Source organism: Ixodes scapularis, unplaced genomic scaffold (genome assembly GCF_016920785.2).
Source record: "Ixodes scapularis isolate PalLabHiFi unplaced genomic scaffold, ASM1692078v2 PGA_scaffold4__175_contigs__length_147842914, whole genome shotgun sequence".
NCBI lineage: Eukaryota > Metazoa > Arthropoda > Arachnida > Ixodida > Ixodidae > Ixodes > Ixodes scapularis.
The window spans coordinates 132,744,888-132,763,317 of NW_024609879.1; the positions used below are offsets into that span (position 1 = coordinate 132,744,888).

Below are 18,430 nucleotides of genomic sequence, written 5' to 3' on the forward strand. Positions count from 1 at the left end.
CGCTAATCCTCGTTAGGGCTAGGTACCGCTCACCGCTCCCGTTCCGACGGCGTGGTTTCGGCGTTCAATGCCGGTCTTGGCGTTCCATTTTGACGCGGGAATTCGCGTTTCGATAAAAGCAACGCACGCTTCCTGCTCGCAACTTCAAAATATGAAACATCCGAATAAACAGAGCGACAGCCACGCCATCCCGCTAAGCCTCCGACTCCTCTTCTGAACGGACACGGAAGTGGCCTCACAGTGTTGCCGGTATGTCGAGACTACAGATACTCAACGTTGTGTACGTTTAGCGAACTAAGATGTGGGAAAAAATGGAGGTGGGAGAGGATCTGGGAAAGGGAAACAAGAAGTTGGCGCCACCCTAAAGCGGAGCGGAAACATGTAGGCACCCTAGATACGGCCGGTTTTGGAGCCGGCTGGACCCATGGTGGGGAGGTCGTGCTGATGGGTGTCGCAAGTCCTGGTTGAGCCGGTCGCTGGGCCAAGAACTGCAAGGCGTAGAACTGCAGCGAATGTGTCTGCAAATTTGTCCACCATGTTCGACTTGCGCGCGCTGGGTTAAGTTGCGGAGCTTCGAAAGGAGACATCCTTCCTTGTCGGCGACCGAGCGCGCACTCGACTCACAGCTCATTTTTATATACTTTGTCTTCTTCTACGTCTGGGAGTACCGAATTTCCCAAATCAGGCACACGTATCTCCTAGACGCCAAGATAATTTGTTTCGTTTTTTTTCTGTCAGATTCAAAGATGGTGTAGTAATACAGTTTTTATAATTCCTGACGATGTGTTCAGCTTCAATAGGTTACCTAGTTAGTAGATTACTGTGTCTACCTAAAATTGTACAACATGACTGGTGAACTTCGCACCCGCAATCACGGCGTACGGTGTAAGTGTACTTTTTCAGTAGTGCGCTGTAGTGTGAGCGTTTGTAGTTCATCTCGTGCTTGCTTGATTTATTGGATTGATGTGTCAGGGAAGCGGCACGTGAAAACCACGCGGACAGTCCTTACGCGTCTGAATTCTACGTGGTACCGATTTGTATACTCACTGGGTAAGGAAAAGCACAACATCAGAACTTTGGTGGGGACTTCCACTCTTCATGTTAGAGGACATGAGCCTACTGGCACGTTTCACGGGCAGCTTTTCCGGGTTCTTCTTTCGCATAAGGTCCTCGACCTTTTTAGGCGCCTGTGTTCACACAGAGCCCACGTGCAAAGACAAAAGGACGATGCAATGATTAATATAAAATCAACTAAAACTAAAGTGCGCCTATTAAATCGTTCATTGATTTACTGTGGCCAAGGGAACTGTCTTATTTGCAGAATACGACCGTCTTTAATGGTACCAAAATAAAGCGTAACTCAGACCACATCATTTCATACATGACTATAATGAATTTTTTTAATTAGTGCAAATGTTTAAATAAGTAGAGCGATGAAACTACTAAGCGCTACCTTTGTGCGTCTCTAACGTACTCTCAGATATAAATAGTCAGAAACCTCCCCCGATCTTTAACTGCACACAAGGTCGAATCGGTTGTTTGGCGACCCTCTAGTGGTCTATACGCCGTGCACGCTGAGCAGGAACACCGAGGGTCCCCCGGATCTCCTGTTTAGCGGATAGAGTTATCCAACTGAGGCAACATTTGGATAACTCTATGTTGCCGGCGACCCTGTCACATCGAGGCAACAACAACAGTCGGGCAACATATTCCTGCCGCCCGGCCACCGTATTGTCCGATTTATTGTCCGACAACCCTGTCACACTGCACTGACGGCGGGGACAACACGGGGAACACACTCGCCATCTTAATCGTTTAAGTTCGTTCGTGCGCATCGCGGAGTCGCTGAAAATGTGACTAGAAAGTGCTAGTGCGTTCGAAGTGCCGGAAGTGACCACAGTACGACATAAACCAGTGACTGTGATTAGAAAAATTGACACGGAGAGTATTTTCCACCCTTTGTTTTATCAAAATGTTCTTCATCCGCTGACAAAGCAGATGGCCCAACCGAGGAAAGTGAGATCGCTGATATATGTTCGTTATTTACGCCCCCGTATGAAGTGTTTCTGTCCGGTTCTTTCTTTCATGCAATTTCTATTACTCCTGTAAAATTGAGTTAGCACCGGCAGTACCCCAAATCGCCTTTTGTGTGGTGTTGAGCTGAACTGATAGTGCTTGCAAACTGCGACACCGACGCGATCGGCCTTCATAAAAGTCGGTGGAATAAATAGTTTTCAACGCTGTCTATTTGCCGTATACCCCCTGCTATGCGATCGCTTCATTCCCCAAAGCGTCCTTAGTTTTTTTTTAACAAATCAGGTGTCTAGTAGCGGCTGTTTCAAAGTTCCAAAACATCCACATTCATTATGACAGTGGTCGTTTTAATCTCTTCAATTTTTAAATTTTCGCTTTCCTGGATTATAATTTTTTATACTTTATCAGCGGGTAAGTTGGCATGCCGTTTTATTTCACTAGCAGTAATGTGAGCTGGTCTCTCTGCGGTCCTAATTTCAACACCAGTCTGAACGTTCACGACCGTAGCTTTCGACAATCGCTTTCCGTAATTGCGCAGTAAAACTCATCAAATTATTTAGTTGCACGCCAGCCTTAATTATTGTTAAATAACGCTTTCCGAGCCGCTAGTTGAGTAAGATGTTATTGATAGGGAACTAGCCCTGCCATCGAAGCTATCTGTGTTGCCGTGTTTCCGGCCCAAAATTCGCTCAGCCAGCAATCAGGGCAACACACATTGTCCAGCCCAAGTTGCGGCTGTTTTCGTTGCCGAAAGCTGTCATACCGAGGCAATATTTTAGTTGTCGTCCATGATGTACTGCTGTTGCCGCAATGTGACAGGTTTGTCGGACAACACGGGGAGCGAGCAACAAGTTGCGCGACTGTTGGACAACGTGTTGTGTTGCTGTTGCCGTCGTTTTGCCTCAGTGTGACGGGGCCGTTATGGCTTGCGAATTGTCATTTCCGAATGGAAACAGCAGTCTTCACTGTCCCAATGTAGCGCTGCAGCCAGTATGGTAATTGTACCCTACTAAACAGTTTTAATAATGCGTATACACTCTAAGAAATGCCTGCGCGTCGACTTCCCCACAAAACACTCAATGGGCCAATCTCTGCAATCTACGAAATCAGCTCAGAGATTGATAAGGCGGAACATAGGTTTAAACCTCAAAATGAAGTCTGTGCTGCACATTACGCAATGCAAAGCGTCATGCTTGCATTCCGTAATGCCCCACCGCAGACTTCATTTTTAGGTCTAAACTGATGTTCCGCCTCATCAATCTCTGAGTTGATTCCGTAGATCGCAGAGACTGGCTCTTCGAGTGTTTTACGAGTAAGTGGACGCGCAAGCATTTCTTAAGTGTAGAAGCAAACGCGAGCGGTTGTACATTTGCGTTAGAGTTGCGTACTCCGCACGCGTGTCGTCGCCATGCGCCAATCCAAGACTGCAATGGTGGGCTCCGCGCACGCGCAGTGTGGAACAGGCAACGCTAACGCAAATACACGTTGATTGCGTTCGCTCGTATACGCAACCCTAAAGCTCACTACAGTTTCACCGGATTCCAACGCCAACGAAACGTACTGCAGTGAGCAGACGTGCGAGCGGGTAGGTATTTCTTCGAACTGGAAAGGATGAGATTGACAAAGCTACGGCGCGAAAAAATGGAACACCTAAATGCTCTAAAACAAATTTCTAGCTAAAAAAAAAAAAATTTTTTTTTGAGGGGGGGGGGGGGGGAGGGTGGGGGGGAGTTGGGGGATGTCTGGTTCAGATAGGTTGGCGGCGACTTAGAAAGTTTTACCGATTGCCAAAAGTCGCGACTTTAATAGCACCATATATGCTTTACCCCCAAATAATGTAATTTTTTACATTCATTCCTCAGATTAGCTAGAATCTTTTTATTGACTTTAAACTATTTTTATTTTATAACTTGTTCATTAAAAATGTTGCCGTTGGCACCAGTGACGATATTTTGCACACTTTTCATTGCCATACTTGTTCGCGCGTCTGAAATTGGATAATGAGCAACAAATTATATTAAAGTTTGAATAACTAGGTATTAAAATATTTTTCGGTGTTATTATTACAACTTGCGGCAATATAGTAGGCCCCCAATGAATGCCAAAATCACAAAAATATGCCATTTAACCATAATACCCTTTACAAAATTGTCTCATTCTGTTTTCTTTTTGGCATACGAAAATAGTCTAAGATAGACATATGAAGTGCTATGCGGCACACGTTGCCTTAAAAAAACATACTTTTGTTGTCTGATCTGGATTTCATTTTGGGGCTTTTGTATTGAGTAAAAACAGCCTTTCTTAACTTACGTGTTTCGTGAACCCATTCTGAACTCATAACGCGTGGCGATATTTTGTAAAATTTGGAATGATTCTGTAGTTCTTGTGCTTGGAATAACGCTAAACCAATTAATCATCTAAATACCTAAAAACCCATTAAAACGCGCGCAGTTCATTATTTCACATGACAATAATCTGAGCGAGAAAAGGCAATAAGGACACACACATATCATTACGTTGCCGCTAAAGTGTATTAAAAACCCTGTCTTTCCGCGAAACCACTACTTTAGCTCAATAATTACGCTGTGACACACACCTTTAGCTATGAAAGAATCCGTACACCTATAGCGAGAAATTAAATCCAAAATAGAAATTAGTTTCGGTTTCGCTACAAAATTAAAATGTGCCTCCTGTTGTAAATCTTACGATAAACACCGTTTTTGTTTTCAGGATGAAAAGATTACCTGCTCTCTCTCCCCCCCCCCCCCCCCCCCCCCTTTCCATAAAACCCTACACTCTAAAAAAATAGCCCGTAAGTCTGCTTCCCGCACAACACTCAGAAAGACAATCATCGCAATTGCTTACGGAGGCAGCTCAGCGAATGACGATGCCGAAACATCTGTTTAGACCAAAAAAACGCAGTCTGAGTTGTGATATTAAGCAATGCAAAACGTCACGCTTGCATTGGTTAATGTCACAACTCAGACTGCTTTGCGCTGATTGGTTCTCCAAGTGTTGTGCGTGAAAGCAGACGCAAAGACTTTTTTTAGAGTGTAGCTTCCTCGTATAAGCCGTAATAATTTGTGTCGCTCAGTGAAGCCAGCACACTAGACAGGCTCAGCAACTGATATACCAGCACGCTTCTCTAACATATATAACCGCCATTTTAGAACGCGAGTGGCGCCACCGATAGTGAATTGAAGTAGCGAATACAGATGCTCAATCTCAATAAACAGGCTGCGAGTCAAATAAAGAAAACTTTGAATTTCACATTTACTCATCCATGCATTGGTTGTGCTTCAATGTCTGGGACCCCTCCCCCAACTCTCATGATAAATATATGATAAACACATTTCTGAAATACCAAAAGATTGAACAATACACAGATCATGTAAACTAGAGACATGCTAAAATGTCAGTAAATAAATCCTTAAACTAGCTAGCACATGCGCAAAAGTGGTTCAAGGAACCCCACCATATCTCAACACAGAAATGCGAGCACAGAACAATAAAAGAATTAGTAGTCAAACAAGTTTCAAATTTCTTGTTTACTTCAATTTTCTGCGCTAATACCTTTTGCCTGAAGATCATTTAAAACTTGTGACAGCGTAAATGCCAGTTTCTGGACGCCGTAACTGGTCCTGAAGACTGGTTCTGACTACGTCCGTGAATGACGGGTGATCTTATGGCTGGGACATGGGACCCCAAACAGGAAATCAAACCAATGCGGACTCGGAGCCTTGTAAGGACAATTTATATGACATAAGAAGCTTATAGTTGTAAGAATTTGTTTTTCAATATATATCAAGTATTTTAAAACAGCGATTTCGTAAGGGGATTATACGCCACATTATACACAAGTCGCATTGCCTTTTTTTATATATATTTTTTGCAGTACCGAATAAAAGAAATAAGCTGTGTAAAGATGTATTTCTTCAAGCATGACTTTTGTATTCCAATTATTTTATAAATAGAGACATTTTTACTAGTTGTGCTCAGAGATCATGCCTTTTTGGTATGTTACAGTGATGTTATATAGTAACCTTCTTGAATATTAGTTTCGTATTAGTTGTGAATTGTATTCACTTCTTTTATCTTCATTCAGTTATGTTTTTATCATTATTTCTTCATAAATCCAACATTTGCCTATAAAACCTCATGGCGATGAAGTTTTTTTTTTTTTTTTGTAAATACATTGATGAATGAAAAAAGGTGCTCACGCTATAAACTCCAGTCAGCTTCAGCTGAATGCCCGGGTGCTCCAGCGCTGAAAGTCTGAGGCCAACCTGCAAACAAAAGACACCAACTCGAACGCTCGCAGCGTATCCTTATAACTGTCTTCGTAGCGATGCAGGTTTTAGATAAGACGTATCTGGGACGGAAATCCAAGGCGCATGCCTTGACAGTGTTCTGCCCCCGTTTCGCGGGTGCTTCAGGGGCCCTCAGAAGGAAGGTCACTGTAGTTACTGACAGCCGAAGGAACGCTGGACGTGGCGAGCCCGGAGCATATATCAGTGCTCCACAGCCAATCACATTACGGCATCAACCGATAAGAAATTTGAAGAACCAATCACAACGCACGAAGAGTGATGTTGCGCCATGGGTGTCCTAAGCTTTCAGTGAATGTTATGCAGCCGCTATATTTCTTTTATATGTTCGGAGAATAGAGCGTGTAACAAAATCGAGCTCAACAGATGACAAAACGTTTGAAAGCTGGAAATCGAACAGAGTGAATTACTGCCATAAGTGTTGAATTCTTGGTTACAAGTATATGCTGAAAACCCCAACCATATAAGAAACCCTAACGCTATCGACACGGACAGCATTAAAAATATATATGCAGTGCGTGGTATGTCGACGCTTCTTGTTTCATGATTCGTTTGTCAGCGTTCTTATCGACGAATGTCGCAATTTTATTGGTTGCGTGTAACAATTATAAGAAGCTCAAGACTTTCCGCGAACTACGGTTTCTAAAAAAAACACTCAACACCCCTCAACAAAAAAATTATTTTTATTTCTTAGGTAATTCAATATGGTGTCAGACCCAATCAATTATTCCTGCAGAGTCACGTAGATTTTCAATAAACTAAAATAAATCAACTGCTCGAAACCGAAACACGAGCACGGACGCTCATGGCCGGAAGTCACGTGACTACACCCGACTGCGTTTATTTTTTTTTTTCTCAACTTCTCCGGCATGTGAAGCAGAAGACGAAGCTGTGTGCACCGTTTGTCGTGCGATTGTTTTGCACTTACATCCCTTCCGCTCAATGTTCTGCGCTTAAAGGTCAATTGGCCCGTGCGATGAACAACAGTTCCGACATAGCGGCCCTACGTACGTCGTAACGTTGGTTCGTCGCAACTTTGGTCCGTCGTGCGCCGCCATCGCCTCGTCCAGCCTGCGGTATCAGTGGTGTCAACCTTATGAATTTTCCCCTAGATCTAGGGATTTCCGTCATCGTTTAGGGGCCAAGAGAAAGTGGTTCAAATCTAGGATTTTTTTTCGTGGGTTTTAGAAGGCTTTAGAAACAAGTTCCTTCCCCTTTCCCTCTGTACCGGCCGAGTGCAGTGGAAAGAAAGCTCCTTTGTACATCTTCGAAGCCAGAGATAATCTCCAGTGATAACAATAGCTATTTTTTTTTTAGGGGGGGGGGGGGGGGGGGGCATACAAGGCCAAACTAACGAAGTTTAATTTGAAAAAAAAAGGTTGCAACGTAGCATATTTACCCTTTAAATGACCACGCAACTACAGAAATATATAGTTTTAAGCCTACGCCATTACTATAATCTTAATACTGACGCAAATGAACACACTTTCTGAAAAACTAAGGAAATCTAGGAAATCAGATACCAAGGGGATACCAAGGGCACCGCCCCCTTGTCCAGGGGGGGGGGGGCGGTCTGGTTTGCCGCCCCCCCTCGCCCCCGGCCCTCCAAAAAAAAAGTTGATACGCTATTGACAGTTGGTTTCCCTCTAGTGGCTGCTCGGAGAAGCATCGAAAGAAACTAATTTATTCAGATTTATATATTTACTTACTTATTTACACGTGAACCTGCTGTGCTCCTTAGGGCAGTATTGCAGAAATGGTCCTACATGAATAGCTGAAGAATGAGCATCACTCTAAACAAAAGTCTGTGCGTCTACTTTCACGCACAACACTCGGAGAGGCCAATCACCGCAACTTGCGGAGGCAGCTCAGCGAATGACGATGCCGAAACATATGTTTAGACTAGAAAACGTAGTCTGAGTTGTGACATTAAGCAATGCAAGCGTGGCGTTTTGCATTGCTTAATGTCACAACTCAGACTGCGTTTTTTGGTCTAAACATATGTTTCTGCATTGTCATTCGCTCAGCTGCCTCCGCAAGTTGCGATGATTGGCTCTCCGATTGTTGTGCGGGAAAGCAGACTCACGGGCTTTTTTTTTAGAGTGATGGTGAATGCGACGCGGAAAACGTTTAGGGTGGGACCAGGTTCCAATTCCTTGCGGTCCGAACAAAAAAGAAATGATGAGTTACGGTAGGATGCAGTTTCAACCTTGAAGGGGGTGACTCGTGGTCGGTGACAGGTTAAGAATTAAGTTGATGCTTTGCCCCTAGCGCGCAGATTCTGCCTTTGAGGCAGTTCGTCGAACGCGCATGCCTAAGCCAAAAACCACCTAGAATAATGAAAGCCTTCACATGGCCTCGTCTCCCTTCATGAAACGTCATCAGAGTCGGATTGCGCTAACTCGGCTATTAAGCGCGAAACACATGTACGACGAAACCGTCCGATCCGACGTGCGGACTGCCGGAATGACCTTCGGGGGCGAGGGTTTTCGTAGCACCGGAGAGCGTTGAAAACTTTCGCCTCCGACCGTCGTATTGGCTGGTCGGATGTCGGATCGGACGGTTTCGTCGCACATATGTTTCGCGCTTTAGGCCTGAGCCCGACTTTTGACGCGCTGATTGGACACGAGCCCCAGCTGAACACCGACACAGCACTCGTGAACTGACTTTGATGACGATGCGATTGATCTGACTTTGATGACGGTGCGGAGGCCTTCTTGTCTAAGTGGTGCATAGCATATACTGACAAAGCCTGGCAAATCACCACGACAGGCGGCCGCCGAAATGAAAAAAGGTGGAACGACAGACAACGGATGAGAGGAGAGCCAGATGACTGGCACCCCGCTGCGGCGAGACGCCGAAACACACTTTTCCCGAGCGAACTAGTGTGTTTCGGGTCCTCGCCGCTGCAAAAGCAGTGCGCTGACATCCTGGTTCCCCAAGAAATGGCTCTTTGATGCTCTGTGCTACCAGACTCTTGCGCTCCAAATCTGCAACCGGCACTCTATGGCTCCGTCGTCGAACTGCCCGGCTTTGTGAAAATAGAGGAGGCTATGAGTGGTGCTGCCAAAGCCCAACGAAAGGCAGCGAGCGCGTGCTGGGGGCGGAGCATGCACTGGGTTCGTAGCCTTTCACGTACCGTTTATACTTTTTGAGACAAATGCAATCTGTAGTCACCGAGAGCTTCAGAAATGGGCGAGTCCCGAGTCATCCTATTATCGCTGCAGCTAATAAGATTTCTGCATTATTAACCGATAAGAAAGACGAACAACCTATCACGAAACCGAGAAGCTTGAAGATAATATTAAGCCACGCCCTGCACTTCTTTAGTTTTTGCTCGTTTCTGATCATACAGGGAGATCCCGAGGAAAGAGGGTCGTGCTTTATGGCCCGAGTAAATGAACTATATGCAGTGGCGTGCCAACTTGTTTTTGAGTTGGGGGGGGGGGGGGGGGGGGGAAGCAAATCAGACCCCCCCCCCCCCCCCCCCCCAGGGCCGGAGGGCGGTGCCCTTGGTATCCCTTGGGCGCGCCGGCCATGTGTTGGCCCAGCCTAGTGGCGGCTGTTTCGGGGGGGGGAGGAGGCAAAACCTTGCCCCTTTTACTCTGAGAACTGGAAGGGGGGGGGGCAAGTGCCCCCTTGCCCCTCCCCCCCCCCCCCCCCCCCCGGTTGGTACGCCCTTGACTGTATGCATCGCAGAAAGCACAAACTTGGTGAGAATGTGACGCCAAGGTTTGGGACAGAACGCGGAAGTTTGAAAACACGACGCTTCCTGGATCAAATGATAATTGAGAAAAAACAAAATTTCTCTATTAACCCCCCCCCAGCTAAGCCTAATGTCGTCAAATCAAGAAATTACATTGCGGGTGCCCGTAGAACCTATTTCAATACAAAAAGCTCCTCGGGAAAAAAGAAAACAATATCCTCGTTCTTGCTGATCACGAGTGTTTTTCACTTATCCTACAAGCGTCCATAACGTCCATTCTTGTTTTGACAATATTAGGCTTAGGTGGACATCGGCTCATGGAGAAATTTCGTTTTTCTTAACCCCTTAAGCGTTCCGACATGCCTAGCTCGTCAATAGAGTTTTAGGGAACCGTTTTTGCACTTCCGATACGGTATGAACTGCGCATGCGCTACAACAAACGACTCGCGCATGCGCAGTTCGTATCGGAGGCCTGCATCGTACCGTATCGGATGTGCGCAAGCGGTTTTCTAAAACTATCTAATGTGGAGCCGCCTCCAAACCGTTCAGGACGAGCATAGCTCGTCTGCTTTCCCCGGTTCACGCACTCAACCATTGGACGAACCAGGCTCGCTCACGGTTTAGTTCGAGGCTCTGCCTGCAAAGGGAATTCAAGATTTTTTTGTTTTAGTTTTGATTTTATTTTGTTTTTGGTTAGAAACTTGATTTTGAAGGCAAAAAATGGAATTCTGAAGTCAACAATTAAGCAATCGAGGATGAAAAAATTCTAAGACTAAAAATGGTTAAAGGGTTAATTATCTTTTGACCCTGGTATCAACGTGCCCTCAAAATTTAGCATTTTACTCCAACCGCTAGTGTCACATTCTCACGGGGTTTGAGCTTTCTGCTATGCATAATGTATTCACCTGGGCCAAAGAAAAAAAAAACAAAAAAAACAAGGTTTCTGTTTTTCTCGAAATGCCTTTGCGTTAAAAAGAATGCCGCGAGTTCACTTTTCTGAAGAACACGAAAATTGTCCAACGACAACGAACAATATAAGGATCCAAGGCAATGATGTAACTCTGAATATGACTACACTAAAAAAGAAGGGGAAAAAAACTGTGACGTGTGGAGACAGTTACCCGAAGCTTCACTTGCCCATTGATACCTAAATTCATCGTTTATTTTTTCTTTAGATTTAATTGCTATTTTGTTTTTGTTATCGCAGGGATCCTCCTACAGTTCGATGTGATTGGTTGTCTCCGTGTCTTGCAGGGATGTCAATTCACGGGCCTTCTTATTCTTTAAAAAAGGAAACAAAAAAAAAACAAAAAAAACAAGAAAACATATTTAATATAATGCGCACTTTTCAGAACCGAATGGCAGAAGAAAAGCCAAAAAAAAAAAAAAACTCACCGACGCCATTACGAGGATCAGGTATGTAATCGGATCGTCAAAGAATGGGCCTTGATAAATTTTCAAGAGCAAGTCAGCTTCTGCGACAACTATGGTCTTGAGGGTCACACCTAAAAGAGGTTTGGTTTTTTTTCTTTTTTTTTTCAGATTAACAGTAGTTCACCGGACTTACGTTTTTTTTATCTAGTATACATTTTTATTGCATAAGTTCCCCCATGTTCTTTATTAACTACTTTTTAACGCATGTCTATGTTTATGCATGCTGTGTTGCATTTTTGGAGCTCGGGTTCCAGCCAAGCTGTTTCTGACAGCTTTCCCCCCTCGTCTTCACCGACATTTTGTTACATTTTAATGCGAAAGCATTAACAGTCCCATGGAGCGAACCGGCGTTATCAGCTCTTGAAGCCGCGCCGAACGGTACATAAACCTCCGTGTCCCAATGGAGCCAAGCCTGTTGTCTGTAGCAGCGATCTGATGGATAGGCACCATTAGCTGGCGCGCGTCATAGTTTCAAGAAACGAGGCTCCCATTGGCTGCCGCGCGACGTAGTTCCAAGGACCGCCACCAGAGAAGCCCTCACCATAGAGGCGCAACGGCCCGGCCGCCGGTTAGAGGGATCGGCTGGCCGCAGAGCCAACACTGCCCGGACGGGCAGACTCCGGAGTGGCTGCACGGCCGAGCTCAGCGCGGCGCGGTCACTTTACGAGAGCGCGCGCTCGGCCGTCGGGAGGCGCAAGCGGATTGCGATTCAAAGCGTCTCAGGCGGCAAGAGGACGAGGCGGATGCAATACGTCGCAAGCAGCACGCTCTCTCATTCACAACTCCTAAGAAGAAATTATTTGGTTTAGAAGAACCGGAACGCTGTAGCAGAACAGACTACTGCGAAACACTTCCAGCACTCCATATTATTCTCCACCTCCTGTTACGCGTAGATTATCGTCACTCCACTTCCTGAATATCCTTTGGACGTAACCATTTTAAATTTTCTAATCTTTGGTTAGGGTTATGGTGCCTGGAACGCCTATCCGACTGTGTTTACAGCGTCAAACAACAAATGGCCCCTCGATTTCTACCTGGTGACGTCATAGAATTGTCACGCGGGCGCCGGCCGCGACCCTGGCGGTGTCACCGCAGTGGTGGTGGATGTGGTGGAGGACAGCCGGGCGCGCTGTTTGTAAGAATGTGCTGAGTGTACGAATGCTTTCGCATTCCTACACGGAAGCAGTCTTAAAGACAGACGACCAGTTCGCGCTTTTCACTTTTCACCCGCTTCCTCCTTTTCCTAACTCCTTTTCTAAGTCTTTCTACGCGATACCATAGCCTCCTCTATACTCACAAAGCCTGGCAGTTTGACGGCGGAGCCATAGAGTGTCAGGTCAAAGATTTGGAGCGCGAGGATCCGGTAGCACAATGCATCAAAGAGCCATTCCCTCGGGGAACCTGCACGTCAACGTGCAGCTTTTGCGAGGGTGAGGACCCGAAACACACTTGTTCGCTTGGGAGAAGTGTGTTTCGGCGTCTCGCCGCAGCGGGGCGCCATCACGTGGCTCTCCTTGTCATTGGGTTTTAGAGACAGCGAAGGTAGAGTGGATTTCAAGACTGTAGAGATTACCAAGCAAAGATTAAGTGAATGGTGGCAGAAATCAAGAGAAAACTAGGTATTTTCTTATTCACTGATGGCTTCATAGCCTCACTTTATTTGCACTGCGGAGTGAATATAGATTTCACATTTAAATATTCTAAGCTTAAATGGTAAAACAAAATGGCTAGGTGGCGTAAGCTACCGCCCGATCCAAAGGGCTCAGCCGTATTCATCCATCCATCCATCCATCCATCCTTCCATCCGGTGTCTGCCGCTCCCCTTTTCTATTTCAGCGGCCGCTTCTCGTGGAGATCTGCCAGGCTTTTTCAGTATATAGGAGGCGATGGTGGTACGAACTTCTCCGTAGACTCCGACCGTTCTGCAGCCGGTGGTCGCTATAAACAATGTTCTTTACAACGCGCGTCAGCGATGAAAGGAAAGAAAGAGAAGCTAAAAATGTCGACCGATGCCCCTTGAAAAGAATAATATGGCACTTGCTCTTTCTGAGCCCACATTTCCAGAGTCGGAGTGTTAAAAATTATACAATTATCGGCAGATTATTCTGTCGTATATTGTTTCTAAAAGACCGGTTGTGAATGCACTGTTTACAGTACTACCAAGATCACTGATAAATATCAAACTCATAACAATTCTAAAGCAAACATAGGAATTATTTTTGTGGCTGGGAATAATTGTATAGTTGGGTTTCATCTTTTAATTTCACGCCACCATTGGACAAGGACCGTGACCTTCTTGAGGGCGGGGATGTTGGGAAACAATGTTTATTACGTCGATTTGTAATTCAACTTTGACCCATTCCTTTCGCCTCTTTCTACGTCATGCGTGCTAATGCGTGCCGCTCCGTTGAGCCCGACCTTTCGGCGGCTGTAACCGCCAGACAACGTTTCTTACGACGGGCGATACAGAAAAAAGGAAAAAAATAAATAAAAGCTAGAAACATGGACCGTTCCGATTTGGAAATAATAAATGACGCTTGCTCTTTCGGGGCCGAACTTTCCAAAGTGGGAGTGTTAAAACTTATACCAAGATTTTCTTTTTGTCGTATTTTTTTCCCTAAAGACACGTTGTGAGGGTAGTGTCTACAGTACTACAAAGGTATTTCATAAATTTCAAACCCATAACGACAATTCCAAATCAAGAATAAGCAATTTTCAGAAAGTTTGACTTCACTCATGCACTCTAAGAAATCTGTAGCTTCTATTTTCTCGGAAATCACTTGGGGAAACCAATCTCTGCAATCTATGCGAGCAGTGGCGTACCAACTTGTTTTTAAGTGGGGGGGGGGGGGGTAAACCTGCCCCCCCCCCCCTCTAGGGCTGGGAGAGGGGGTGGTGCCCTTGGTATCCCTTGAGCGCCGCCAGCCAGTGTTTTCCCTGCCCAGTGGCGGCTGTTTCAGAAGGAAAAAATCACGACCTCGCCTTGCCCCCCCCCCCCCCTCCCCACTTTGAAAACTTGGCGGGGGGGGGGGGGGGCGGGGAGCAAGCGCCCCCCTTGCCCCCCGGTTGGTACGCCCATGTGTGCGAGGGATCTCGGCGAATGGCAATGCTGAAAATATGTTTAGACCTAGTAGAAATTAGTCTGCGTTGTGGCACTGAGTATAAAGTTTTATCAAGTCAAGCAAATAAATATCAGCTTAAAAGAATTATCCTCCAGCGACGTGCCAGACTTTAGAAAAAGAAAACAAAAATACTAGGCTTACATATTCTGTCAAAATTATGACAAAATTACTTATAGCACCAAAAAGAATTGTAATTCACACTATAAAATTCTAGCTTATTGAGCCATATGATACAGTGTAGCCCGTCAGATGGTTCAAAAATGATTTAACTGGTTTTCTTTGTGGTTCGTTGCCAAGATGTTGAGATAAACTTCGCGAACGGTCATAGACTGGGTTGTTCAAAACCATACAAAATTCGTAGCCTACTCACTCGACCATTGGTCCTTGGGCCAGTTATGACTTCTGCGTCTGGAATCTGAGTAAAAATAATCATTGTTATCTTTCACTCATTTTATTACAAGAACCGCCAACAAGGTTTTTGCACATAGTCTCGACTCGCAGGGCTGGCCACGCTGCTGCTCGCGAGCCGCAAACGGCTCTTTGCTTGTTAAAATGCGGCTCACGGCTCCCTAATAATCCTGACCCCGTCACAACCACCGTCGTCGTCTCACCGTTTGTGATTATTGTATCTCTGACACTACGGACAATACGTGCACAGACTTATGCCGCAGTCGTGCAGACGTCGTTGAATGTCGTAGACACCGAAACGTGGTGAAGTGTGCGGTGCAGACGACACTTGCGCCTGGCACACGCCCGCCCTAATACCGCCCGTCGTCGCGTAGAGGATCACGTGACAGCTCGTACCGCGTGCATGTTCTTCGCGGCCCAAGGCCGATGTTGCCGGACGGAGCCGAAGTTTCGGTTTTGATTTTAGCTCGTGTTTCAAATCAGATTTAAATATATATATCCCAATTTTCGCGAAGCAAATGGCGTGGTGTCTTTTACTAGGGCTTTTTACTCCGAAATCACTCATGATCCTAAAATCTTCGGTATTGAGCGGAGATGCCCTTTTACAAGCACTTCGCACCGAGCATATTGCGGAATATTGCGAAAAGCCAGGAGCCGCGTCGTTTCAGCTTTCTGGTGTGAAATAATGGTTTACTTTGACCTTTGCGAAAGAGCAAGAGTTGAAAACTATAATCATGAAAGACAGAGTGTTATGCCGGTTGTTGAAGGCCATTCTTGAGCGTGAAAGGTCGGCGGCACAGCCAATGCTTAGTGCACGTGGCAATAACGCCTCATTCACATTGGTGGCTGAACCGCATTCACGCGAAAACGAGCGAACGCGCTTCGCAGTTGTTAATGGAACGCCGTGTGAAAGCAAACGCAACATAAAAAAAAGTGCGAGGCTCTCCGTTCACGACAAGATCTGGTGGCGTACGTTCCTCTACGAGTCTATTACGACGCGTGGTGCAAGTCGTCGCAGTGAACGGTAACTTTATCGGTCGATGAGGAGTTTTAGCGAGTCGTTTCTTGAGCCCACGGTTCCGAAATCACGAACGGTGCAGCTGGTGCGTTCCGTGAAACCGTACGTGAAATTTAACATGTTTTAGCGAATCGTGAAACTGGCGCAAAAGTGTAAACTATGATGATGATTGTGGTTGACGGTGGTGCCATCTTCTAGTCAACATGTTATAGTGATAGTGATAGTACTTTATTGCACTTAAAAAGTTTGTGGTGCCGTTCGGTGTGCAGGTGAGGAGGGAAAGGCGTGCGCCCATACACATGTTGTGCCCCTTTCACCAACCGGACGGCGCTATGAGGACTATTTTAGTTCTTATGAGGACTAGTCTAGACAAAAAGAAAACACACACGCACTCTCTGCAACACGAGCCGCCGTGCGGCTCGTGTTTCCGGCGTACGACTGATGTAAACAAGGCGGCCGACGTATCATTTGCCGGTCAGAATTTCAAGAACTGCGAAGCTAGATAGAGTAAAAAGTATCTGAACGGCCGTAAAGGTGTGTGGCGTGTCTCCGTCATCTTGAACTTGAACGATCGTTCACGTTGTGTTGCCGTCGAACCAAATCATTTCGTCTGCTCGCGGTCGCCACGGCAGCAAGTCTGCCCGCAGATCGCAAAAATTTACTAGCATCCACAGTTTACAGCAATCACGATCGCTTACCATTGTGAGCATTCCTCGAAATGATTTGGTTTATCCTCTCAAATGAAGCAGATTATCAGGTCGGCAAATCGCCTAGCGCTGCCCTAAGCCTAACTCTCGGCTGGGACGGCGAAGTCAGTCGCCAAGCCGACCGCCATATCTTTTTTTACCCGAGTCATGAAAGGTGCTGGCTGCGTTGCGGTGACGACTCCAGCGCCTACGAGAAGAGCCTGACGAAAATAATCTCTGGAGAAGGGGAGCAAGAGGAGCAAAGGACAAACACAAATCTCCAAACACAGCTAGGTGACTGGTGCGCGACCGAAAAAATTTACCTGGTCCGGGTATCGAACCCGGGACCTCTCCATTTCCAGTGGAGCAGATTTTTTTCGGTCACGCACCAGTCACCTATCTGTGTTTGGAGATTTGTGTTTGTCCTTTGCTCCTCTTGTTCCCCTTCTCCAGGGATTATTTTCGTCATTCTTGTCCAGCTCGCTTGCACCTTTGCATTCAATTGCATTATAATCATAACCTTAAAATGCAAACCTTTCACCCTTGTCGGTGTTAGACTGGTAGCAGGTGATACAAACCCTGTTTGCTCTACTTTTCGGTCGCGCACCGATGCCCATACGTCATCTGAATAGACGGATCCCACTAAGCGTTCCTCGTATGCTTGACGCCGCCATAACTGTAGCCGTAGCCTCCTCTATACTCACAAAGCCTGGCAGTTCCACGACGGAGCCATAGAGTGCCTTGTCGCAAAGATTTGGAGCGGGAGGATCTGGTAGCACAGAGCGTTCCTCCGGTAACCCGGTCGTCAGCGCATAGCTTTTGCAGCGGCGAGGACCCGAAACATGGTTTTCAAACCCGACGAGAAAAGAAGCGGTAGCGCGAGGAACGCGATGAGCACGAGCGGACATTCCGTCGCACGGGAGAAGTGTGTTTCGGCGTCTCGCCGCAGCGGGGCACCCGTCACCTGGCTCCCTCCTCTCATCCGTTGTCTGCCACTCTACCTTTGCGATTTCGGCGGCCGCGTCTCGTGGCGATCTGCAAGGCTTGGTCAGTATAGAGGAGCGGCTATGCTGTAGCTCATAGGACGCAGGGGCCTGTTCACGAGAGACAGCTCGTGCCGCTTCGTGCTCTGCTCGCGCAAAACCTCAATAGGGTTGTCGCTCATGCAGAAAGAATGCAGTTTCCAAGATGCATGGCGGCAGTGGTGGCGTAATAAAGCTGGCTGTGAGGTCGATCTATTCATTGCACACCGGCAACAGGACACTGTCTAATATAATTCAAGACATGCCACTTAAAATATTACCTTGAGTCATTTCAAGTTCTTCGAACCAGGAGTCGTCCTCGTCTTCTATTTGAATGAAGGTCAGGATTACACAATAATATGTGTTATCATCCAGTGAAAGTCAACATATATGAACAAAAGACACACTGTCACAATCACGTCTTGATGTTAGAATAATTAAAATAAATTGTTCCTGTTCCTTCCCCCTTTGATAACTAAACTGACATTATTAATTTACATGCATGCGGCGCTTTCTGATGCTACCCCAAATTTTCTCGCTGAAATGGCTTTACACTCTAGAGGCTTTACGCTCAACCGCAATAATAAATTCCGTGGTTCCTTAACTTTCTTTTTATGCGTATAACCTTCTGTTGTAAAACTTCGTGGTCGATTTGCTAGAGCAGCGTCTCAG

General features: G+C 46.1%; 1 protein-coding gene across 1 annotated transcript; it reads right to left on the reverse strand.

The window, feature by feature from the left end:
* Positions 1–1,043: 1,043 nt before the first annotated feature.
* On the reverse strand, positions 1,044–16,351 carry LOC120839654. Its single transcript, XM_040209960.1, has 5 exons — positions 16,278–16,351; positions 14,995–15,032; positions 11,464–11,573; positions 6,255–6,320; positions 1,044–1,187 (listed from the first exon to the last, which is right to left on the reverse strand). Exons 1-5 carry the CDS (start codon positions 16,349–16,351, stop codon positions 1,044–1,046), a joined length of 432 nt encoding a protein of 143 aa, XP_040065894.1.
* Positions 16,352–18,430: the final 2,079 nt, after the last annotated feature.

Coding starts and splice junctions, on each gene's coding strand:
- LOC120839654 (XM_040209960.1), bottom strand. CDS start 16,351: ATGTGTATGGGCGCACGCCTTTCCCTCCTCACCTGCACACCGAACGGC. Junction 11,574..14,994: donor GCCCAAGGACCAATGGTCGA/GTGAGTAGGCTA, acceptor AACCTCTTTTAG/GTGTGACCCTCAAGACCATA. Junction 1,188..6,254: donor AGCTGACTGGAGTTTATAGC/GTGAGCACCTTT, acceptor GTGTGAACACAG/GCGCCTAAAAAGGTCGAGGA.